The 10,672-nt window shown below is 41.8% G+C and overlaps 1 protein-coding gene across 1 annotated transcript; it reads left to right on the top strand.

The window, feature by feature from the left end:
* The first annotated feature begins 659 nt into the window (after positions 1–659).
* On the top strand, positions 660–5,956 carry cldn7b (claudin 7b). The gene is made up of 4 exons (XM_056284835.1): positions 660–1,148; positions 4,212–4,376; positions 4,474–4,558; positions 4,755–5,956. The coding sequence occupies exons 1-4, from the start codon at positions 926–928 to the stop codon at positions 4,909–4,911; spliced, it is 630 nt and encodes a 209-aa protein (XP_056140810.1). The 5' UTR covers positions 660–925; the 3' UTR covers positions 4,912–5,956.
* The last annotated feature ends 4,716 nt before the right edge of the window (positions 5,957–10,672 follow it).

The raw sequence follows: 10,672 nt of genomic DNA, 5'->3' as shown, positions 1-10,672 counted from the left end.
TCAACTGAATGATTTATTCATTAGACCAACCTAAACATTGTCATTGTGTAGGCTATCCCTGCATGATCTTCTTTTTAAATACTGTATAATAACAATATTGTAATAACAATAATAATGATATCGCCGACAACAGAACAACAACAATAATAACAAGTAAATTGAAGAATGACAGGAAAGAAGGGAGAGGATGACATGCAACACAGACTCCTTTGAATCTGGACTTTGCCATAAACCCACACCACTGTTTATGAGGCTGTCCTGAGAATGTTCTCTTGTTTTGTCAATCAGAATGTTTTCTTGCCCTGGGGCAGATTAGTAATTTGTGATATTGGGCTATACCCATAAAACTGACTTGACTTAACTTGCTCAAATATCCGAAGACAGAGTAGAGTCCATTTTGGAGAACTTTCTCTTAAAAGTTCTCCAAGATGGACTTGTCCATTTCGTTTTATCTTACCAAATGGACTCTTGTCCAGCGTATCTTGGAAAAGTCTGTTTATGATGCGAGTTTTGGGGAGGCTGACATCACGAAACTCCCGGTCGCGGGGACGGTGACACTGCTGAGTCGAAACCGGGCGCGCGTCCCCGCCCCCGCCTAACAGAAACGGCCTTAAAGTGCTCGTCCCCGCGAATCCCTCCCAATTCAAGGTGCGGTCGGGGAGCAGGTGCGCGAGGTGTAGTTTTCGAGTCTGCACGCGCAAAGCAGAGCGATATCTGTCGAGTTATTCGTTTAGAGGAGAAAAGGGGGAACGACCACTTCACAAAAAGCAATCAACTACAACCGAGCGTCTTTGGGAAACACACCGAAGCCGGGAGACATTTTGCGGGGAGGAGGATTACACCTGCGCGCAAGTGGACAACACTTTTCTTCTTCTTCTCCTTTTTTTTTTTACTTTGCACAAGTCCAACTCTTCAAGGACCCGAGATGGCCAACGCCGGTTTGCAGATTTTGGGGTTTGCCCTGTCGCTGCTGGGTTTAATTGGATTAATAATTGGCACAATTTTGCCCCAGTGGAAGATGTCCGCGTACGTCGGAGACAACATCATCACGGCGGTGGCCATGTATCAGGGACTGTGGATGTCGTGCGCATTCCAGAGCACAGGCCAGATCCAGTGCAAAGTTTACGACTCCATTCTACAGCTCGACGGTAAGCAGTTAGTCGGGTGCGTGTGTGTGTGTGTGGGGGGGGGTTCTTCCCCCCAAGAATGTGGAGGGGAGGGGGAGGAATCAACGCAGAAAATTAAAAAGAGTTGGAAAACTACACGCACCTGTTGTCAGAGGGTAGCCAGGGCCTGTGGCTCCAGTTCATCCTGCCCCCCCCCCACCTTCCTTCCTCCCTTCCTTCCTTCCTTCCTTCCTCCCTTCGGTGAATTGTTGTTAGTGGATTAGTTTTGCGACTGTACGTTTTCTGCCAAAGTCACGATTCTCCCCGGCGCCTCTGCAACCGCTTCTCTAGCAAATAAATAATAACAAGCCTACTTGTGGATTGTCAATCAGTCACCTGCCCGAGGCCGTCACGGCTGAGCAACTGTGCCATCCGCCTCTGACGTTGTGCATCGAACTCAAGTCTTGTTTCGAGAATTCTCCCGCAGACCAACAACCAAATGGCGACATGTAGCCCAGCTTACTTTCATTGCCGTAACGCCAATCAACAAAAACCCCAAATTAACTCTGCGCTTCCGTTGATACGGGGGGGGGGCGCGGGGGGGGCGGGGCATGACTGCGCTGACCTAGCCGCCATCCAGCTAATGATTTTCTTGTGGCCATTGTCCTTTCTCTCTTCCCTCGTCTCTTCCCGCCTGCGGAAAACTGCGGATTTTAAACCAGGGCCGTTTTCCGTGTAGGGGGCATGTAGATGTATTGCAGAGCAAGTGGTCGGCTAAACATCACGTTTGTGGCTCTGTTCAGTAAAACACCGCTAAACAATCAGCCGAGTTGTCTTTAAATAAACGAGATTCAACCTGTCAATCAAGTTGCGTTTTACACAGCGCTCTTCCAGCTGCAACAGCCGCTCAAAGCGTTTTACAAATACAGCACCTGGAATCACAATCACTTCACATCGACTTTACATTACACTGAGTGCTCGGTGCTCTCCCGTGTTTGCAGCCTAAGCGTGAGAAATGTGAGCGGTGTGATGTGAAGTGTGTCCCGTGTTAACAAAATGGAGTTGCAGGGTAGAACAGGTTACACAGGTCAGCCGGATCTCGTTTTTCTTTTTCTTTTTTTAACTCGGCAGTTAAAAGAAAATGAACTAAATTATAAAACGTGCTGAACCATAAACCTCTTAGAATTCACCAATCGATAAAATTGCATTTGACTGTCTACAGCAGTGGTTCTCAACCTTTTTGGGGTCCTGGACCCCCTGCGTATTTTTGATCTACCCTGAGGACCCCTCCACCTGATCTTGGGGGAGGGGGGTTGCAATTTGATAGAAACAGTAGAAACTGCATTTTAAATTGCCTTATAGCATTTATTCACTCTTTGGGGCAAAAATAAGAGCTTTCAGTTGTAACTTAGATATAGTTGACAAAACAGAATTCTTATGCAGTAACTTTCAGATATATGTAACAAAACAGAATATGTATTCAGTAACTTTCAGATATATGTAACAACAGAATTTTCATGCAGTAACTTTGAACAATGCAAACGGGAGCGAGATCTCTTATTAAAATACAATAGATTACACTTGTGAAACAGATGTAATTAGAGAAAAAAGTCCTGTTACCCTTTATAGTTTAGGTAGATAAAGGTCTCACTCACATTTGAGTAAAATAATCCTATTTCTATAAATGTCATAGGATCTTTTTTTAAAGATATTTTATTTTCACGGACCCCTTGCAATTACACCACTGACCACTAGGGGTCCGCGGACCCCCGGTTGAGAAACACTGGTCTACAGTACTTGGTGCAAAATCCTCTCCAGTTAAGTTTATTTCATAGCCAACAAACAGTTGCAATAATAACTTACAAATGACCTTTTCAGAAGTAGCTAATCAATAATCAATACATTTCATCATTTCCGGTGGTCCATATGTGTTTGATGCAAAAGGTTGTTGGTTGTACTCGGAGGGAGAGATCTGTCAGACTGTAAACACGACTGTGAGATGTCTTATTTATTTGATCTCTTGGTAATGGAATACAACAATTTAATATTTATTCAGTTTACAATGAATAGTTTTATTCCTTGTCATATCTGGTGCATTTCAACAGTCTGTGGAATTATGCGCTTTTGCGCTGGATTGAGCATTTCCTCCGATCTGTTTATGTGACCGTTTTGTTTTCAGTGTCTGTAAACCATTTTCCCCCCTTATCAATACATTTGATAAGATGACTGTAAAACAATACAACTTATCGCCTCTGTAAATACTAACACAAGCCAATTGTGATAAACATGGTGTGATTAAAGCAGTGATAAGATATGGAGCGGGTCAGGAAATGACTCCCATATAAAAAGTGATAGTAGCTGAATGCCAAGTAACAGTGGTGAACTACTGGAATATATCCAGCCTATAGGCCTTAGTGGGAACTGAGTTTAAGAGTGATACAAAACTAGGGAAAATTTGGATTTTGACTTTTCCTGTTATGATTTTTGTTTAATTTCAAATGCGATTGTGACTGAATGCATAGAACCAACCTGCCCTCAGCACTTGCCTGAGTTGATGCACAGTAGGCCTTCTTTCTCCTGAATGCAAGTCTCTGGCAGTAAGAAACATGCACCTGCTGAAAGGCAGCCTGGGAGTAGTACAGCTTCATGGAGTGTCTTCTCTCAGTGAAACCTGAAACCTTGCTAAACCTGTTCCTGATTTATGTGCACGCACGCGCACTCCCCCCCCCCCCCCAAGTGTTTAGCCAGGCCTCCAGTGAGAGCTGGTTTCTGTTGAGCATTGGGAATGGGAGTGGTAACAAGACACAGGGGAGATGAGTCATGGTATATTTTCCATAAACACGTTAGTTTTTCCTTCTCTACATTGGTAGTTGGTATTATTGCACAAAAACGTGCTGAAACAATTTGTGGCTTTGTGAATGAACCCATTCTCCTGCCGCTCTTTGTGGAGCGGCAATAAGTGGAGAGGTTAATTTTAATTTTTTATTTTTCCAATACTTGGACCAGGAAGTGCAGTTAAATCTGTCCATGTCCTTTATTCACTGTGCTCCGGTGCTTTTGTTGCATATTAACTAATGGATTAACCCTCTCCTGCCTGACCACCAGGTGCCCTGCAGGCAACACGCGCCCTCATGATTGTAAGCATCATTGTGACAGTGGCCGGCCTGGGTGCAGCCTCCATGGGAATGAAGTGCACCAACTGTGGGGGAGATGACAAGACACGCAAGTCCCGCATTGCCATGGCTGGTGGTGTTATCCTTTTGATTGGATGTAAGACAACCCTGTCGTTTTGAATTTACTTTTAACATCACCCCCCCCCCATTCCCCTCATGGTTTTGCTCATGTGCTATTTTCTATCTCCCGACAGCTCTCTGTGCCATAATTGCCTGCGGTTGGTTCACCCACAACATCGTCAAAGACTTCTACAACCCCTTCACACCTGTTAATACCAAGTATGTACAAGAAAGTTGATCTGTCTCTGGTGCTCTTTCTTACTTTCAATTAGATTTATTGTCAGTGATGTGTGGAATATCACCTGTGGGGGGGTTTTTTTGTTCGTCTTTTTTTTTTAACATAAACTGTACAATTAAGTATGTTATTGGTTTGTACTAGACTTGTATTATTTCAACCTGCTCTCTTTTTTTGTAGATATGAGTTTGGTTCAGCCATCTTCATTGCCTGGGCAGGAGCATTCTTGGATGTATTTGGGGGCTGTATGCTTGCAGCATCCTGCCCAGGGCGCAAACCTACACCCAAGTACCCCATCTCCAACCGACCCCCCAGCAGTACCAAGGAATATGTTTGAGCAGGATTGTGCACTTCATCTCCAACCAACACCCCCCCCCTCCCAGCAGTACCAAGGAATATGTTTGAGCAGGATTGCGCCCGGGGTCTAGACATTGAAGGATTTTAAAAAATATCTGTCAGTCCAGCTCAAAGGCGCAGATTGTTCAGGGAAGGTTTATCGAAGTGGGTGGTCTGTGTATTTTTATTTTGTACTTTTATTTTTAAAATCGTCACTATCTGCTATTTTAACAAGCATTACATTCTGAACGCCAGCTCATGTTTACTTCTAAGGTTGATCGGATCGAGTGTGTCCTCACCAAATGGTGTGCCTTGTATGCTGATTTTACCACTGTTGAGGTATGCTAAATTATATCTTAGCTGGCCAATTTTACCAATATTTTTAAAGAAAATTTTGTTTTGCATGTTAAGCACTTATTGAAATAAATTAGAAAACTGCTTAAATGCAAATTAAACAAAACTACCAATATTCTCGAGTGACGTCCTGTAACCAAGGTAAGCCAGTCACAAAAACGTACCACCTGGCAGGCTTTGGGCTTGAGACTTTAAGCATGGTTCAGTTGCAATTGCCACATACTGTGTTATATGCCAAAAGTAGGTTTGGTATACTTTTGGCATTGGTATGTACTGAATGAAAATTGCATGTGGTAAGGGAAAAATACCATCCATCACCCCATGTAAGCATAGACCAGAAGCGTACTGTGTATATACACGTGTTATTGTAGTGAATTTAATGTCTTTTTAACTTGTGCCTCATTTGTATAAACAAGATATGACCATGCTGAGTTACATTCTAAGGTGTTTTCTTTGAATCAGTTTTCTGAGCTGACTGATTGCTTGTTAACGTGCACAAACAGAAACACTTGGTACTCACCAATAACTCGGATTGCCAAAGGTTTTTTTTTCCCCTCTGATCTGCTGCGTGGCAGAAGTGGTCAGACAGTTGTGACCCAATAGTCTCTTAACTAGTGTGTGCCTGAGTGGACTTTTAAACATTTGTTTGTGATTTGAGAAATTTATAATGAACATAAAATAAAATTTTAAAAAATTGGTTGTCTCTGCATTGTGGAAATGAATCGCTACTACAACAAAAAAACGCGAGGAAAACACAGAATCGTCCCTATAAAACATCCCTGGTAACTGGAGATGTGTTGAGTGCTTTTGCTGCCATTGTTTTGCTCATAAAGATTAAAGGGCGATGGCTCTGCTAGTTAACATTCTTAACCCCTTTTTACACCTAAATTAGCGTGTATAAGCGGGGGGTTTTAACGCGGGTAACCCCGCTAAAACTAGGCAACTGACTCCTTTCGCAGTGCCTGCAGACCCGGGTCTGACTGCCAGCAGACGAGTTTGTCTTTTTCCCCCCTTCTGTAGCGTCATCTTTGACGTCATGACCTTTGTGATGTCACGAAAGCGTCGGAATTTTTTTTTTTTTAGTAGAAAGCAGCATGTAACCCAGAGCCGGTGGTTAACGTTACCTTTTTTATATCTTGTACTTCAGTCTCTCTTTCAAACCACACAAACTCAGCGCAGACTGAACGATGTTCGAGCGCTGCTTGAACAAAGACGCTGTACCCACAAACGATACAATACACGGTTTTCCTCAGTTGCCGGCGCGATTTTATGACGCACGGACGGTGGCGCCAGGTAATCGCGCAAATTAGCGTCTCCACCCGCTTAGTCTCCCAATTTAACCATAGCCCCTTCTGGAAGGGTTTATTTATTTGCACCTGCGATATAGCCTTTGGCATGGCCATGAGGCACTGTTGAGTGTGGTAGCACTAGCGTTACACCTAACTGACGCTTATTGGTTGGGATGCTCATGAATAGAATGGGATGCATAACAAACGACAGTGCTAAGGCAATGGATTTGTACAGCAATTTACATAACTGCTTTGACATTACGTGGGCTGCTGCATTATCGTCAACTTAAATGTTTTTTTTTCTCGTTGGCATTTGTTCATGTTGATATCTGTTTTTGCTACCGATTAAGTTAGCAGTGCTGCAGTACCTTATGACATAATATGACGATGCCCTCAAACTCATAAATATTGCCTGTCAATCATGGTCAGCGTTGGCGAGCTGTAATGGAAATGCAACAGTCAAAATCATATGAATAAATTATGTCAGGCTGACACGACTAGTGCTGGATCCTGGTTAATATGCGCCCTAGCGACTTCTAAACTGCTATTTATGGGGGGGGGTACATTCTTTGTAATTTATTTGTTGTATTAACTCTCAGATGAACGTCGCTTTGGATAAAAACGTCTGCTTAATGAAATTGTTGTTCTTCGTCATTCTGAATGAATTTGCACTCCCTGTGCCCAACGGTGCCAGCGGTGGCTGAAAGAGTGACCTTTACTTCTCAGCTAAAGTAATTTGGTTTAGTTTTGCAGAGCCTCTAGATTCTTAACACTCACCTCTCATTGGCTATCCACAGCGTCAATCACATGAGCACGTTAACGTGACACGGGTACGTTCGTTTTAATCAGTCTGCTATGAAACGAACGTGGTAATAATGTTCTTTTGTTTGATTGGCTCATACGATTTTTTTCTTACACTATAATAACAAAAGAAGATGGAATTATAAATTAGCAGACAATTTAGCGTCCCCAAGTCGCTGGCGTCTTCTAAGGGTAACAGGATGTTACCTAAAACGCATCACTTCCTGTCTAACGATATCATTTCCCGCCAGTACTTGCATTTTTTTTATTACTTTTTTGTACTTTTTTTGTAATTTTTTTCTTTTTAATTTAATTGTACTTGCAGCAGAAATGCTCTCCATTCTTGTGATTTTTTTTCTTTTAGAAAAATTGACAGTATTGGGCAAACAGCTGACGATCAGCCAACTGGGAGATGAGGAAAAATGGTATTCAATTTCAAAAATTCTCAATACAATCGATTTCTTCTCTAAGGCATCTGGTTTAAGATTAAACCTTAAGTATGTGAATTACTTGCAATTCATAACTCTTCTGACAACAATTCATAATATTCCTTTTAAATCAACTGTTAAATACTTAGTAAAGTTAAATACGTAGTATACACATTTTTATGCACATTACAAAGGATAACACACTGGAAAATCTCAACATTTGTTATAATCTAGATAAATGTAAATCGTATCTGAATTCGTGGTCCCAAAGAGACATCTCTATAATTGGCCGAATTTTTCTCCCAAAAAATGGAGTGGATTTCAAGATTCATTTACTCAGCTTACTAGATGTCACCCCCCTCCCCCCAATAAAAAATGCAATGAAAGCAGTAAACCAGGTTAACTTTAATATATCTGGAAATGAAAAACACACATTATTAGAAAAGGAATTATGGTTAAAATGTATGAGGGAGGAGGGCTAAAAGCCATAGACATTGAACGTATTAACTATCAAAATATATTGGTTAAGGTCATTTGTGAAAAATGAAAACAGTTTATGGTTCCATATCCCAAGCCAAATTTTTATGAAGCTTGGAGGCATCAACTTTCTTCTTAGATGTGATTGTGACCTTAAAAAAACTCCCTATCAAATTATCCACGTGTCATCAACAGATATTAGTATATTGGAAAATGATCTACAAGTATAATTCTAGTCCCCATACTACTCCATTGTGGAATTGCAGGTATGTGATATTTAGAAATAAATCCTTGTTTTACAAAAAAAAATAATTGAAATGACCGGAAACAATGTGATAATGTTATAAAAGCAGTCCCACATTCTGTAATATTGATATCTTATAACTTGTATTGAAGTAATGTAGATCCGCACCTTCCTAAACTTTTGGTGAATGGACGAGATCTCATCGGTCTAAAATTCTTCCTGCTAAGAGCTGAGAATCATGCAAAAATGGATTTTGGAAAACCATATTCCAATTATGTTACTTTTTAAAAAAAAGATATTCCTCAGCTAAAGCTGCACATGGTTACAGATTGAGATGTAATCCCATTTTTCCCATTCACCCATATCCACATCCACTTGGCACCATGATTCAAGTATAGGCGAGAATGTCTCGTGTGTTGCCAGGCAGCATCAGGGCATTATTATTATTATTGTCAGTGTGTTTTGGGTGGCTTGGCCTTTCCCACAGCTAGGGGAAGATTGTAGCAGCACAGGGGTCACACGAGGAACTTTGGTTATGACCACATTCCTTATACTTTACTGCCATCTTGTGGTATTTATATGCAACAACAAGTTAATGTGTAAACCTGAAAGTAATAGAAACTGTTATTTTTATTTTATTTTATTTTTTGTGGTTAAATGTCAATTAAATTTTAAGCAGTGACATTGTGTATGATTTTAAGAGCCTTGGCCTAAAGCAAGAGTTCACTCGCACTTTTTCCTGTCATAATGCATTACCATGTAAGTCAAACGACCAATAAGGACTTCATTGTGGTCTAATTCGTCTGAGCTCACTTGTGTATTTAGATGTAATGTGCCCCCTAACACAATCCACTATTGCTCCTTTCCTTTCTTCCCTCGCTGCCACTCGTCGCCTGCATGACAAATAAAACATATGTGAAGAAACAAGGGGACGAACGGGAGGGAAGAAAACAGTAAAGGAAGAAAGTGAGTGGGCAGCTGTATGTATACAGTGGCTTGCAAAAGTATTCATACCCCTTGAACTTTTCCACATTTTGTCACGTTACGACCACAAACATAAATATATTTTATCGGAATTTTATGTGAAAGACCAACACAAAGTGGCACACAACTGTGAAGTACAAAGAAATTACACATGATTTAAAACATTTTTTACAAATAAAAAAATGAAAAGTGCGGCGTGCAAAAGTATTCAGCCCCCTTTTCTCTGAGTGCAACCAACTGCCTTCAGAAGTTGCCTGATGATTGCTGAATGATCGAATGTTGACCTAATGACAAAATAGAGTCAACCTGTGTGTAATCTAATCTCAGTACAAATACAGCTGTTCTGTGACGGCCTCAGAGGTTTGTTAAGAGAATATTGGGGAGCAAACAGCATCATGGAGTCCAAGGAACACACCAGACAGGTCAGGGATAAAGTTGTGGAGAAGTTTAAAGCAGGGTTAGGCTATAAAAATATTTCCCAAGCCTGGAACATCTCACGGAGCACTGTTCAATCCATCATCCGGAAATGGAAAGAGTATGGCACAACTGCAAACCTACCAAGACACGGCCGTCCACCTAAACTTACAAGCCGAACAAGGAGAGCACTGATCAGAGATGCAGCCAAGAGGCCCATGGTGACTCTGGACGAACTGCAGAGATCCACAGCTCAGGTGGGGGGATCTGTCCACAGGACAACTATTGGTCCTGCACTGCACAAATCTGGCCTTTATGGAAGAGCGGCAAGAAGAAAGGCATTGTTAAAAGAAAACCATAAGAAGTCCCGTTTGCAGTTTGCCAGAAGCCATGTGGGGGACACAGCAAACATGTGGAAGAAGGTGCTCTGGTCAGATGAGACCAAAATTGAACTTTTTGGCCTAAATGCAAAACGCTATGTGTGGCGGAAAACTAACACTGCACATCACTCTGAACACACCATCATCCCCACTGTCAAACATGGTGGTGGCAGCATCATGTTCTGGGGGTGCTTCTCTTCAGCAGGGACAGGGAAGATGGTCAGAGTTGATGGGAAGATGGATGGAGCCAAATACAGGGCAATCTTGGAAGAAAACCTGTTGGAGTCTGCAAAAGACTTGAGACTGGGGCGGAGGTTCACCTTCCAGCAGGACAACGACCCTAAACATAAAGCCCGGGCTACAATGGACTGGTTTAAAACAAAACATATTC

This window comes from Lampris incognitus, chromosome 8 (genome assembly GCF_029633865.1).
Source record: "Lampris incognitus isolate fLamInc1 chromosome 8, fLamInc1.hap2, whole genome shotgun sequence".
Classification (NCBI taxonomy): Eukaryota; Metazoa; Chordata; class Actinopteri; order Lampriformes; family Lampridae; genus Lampris; species Lampris incognitus.
This window is presented reverse-complemented; position numbering and strand designations above follow the sequence as displayed.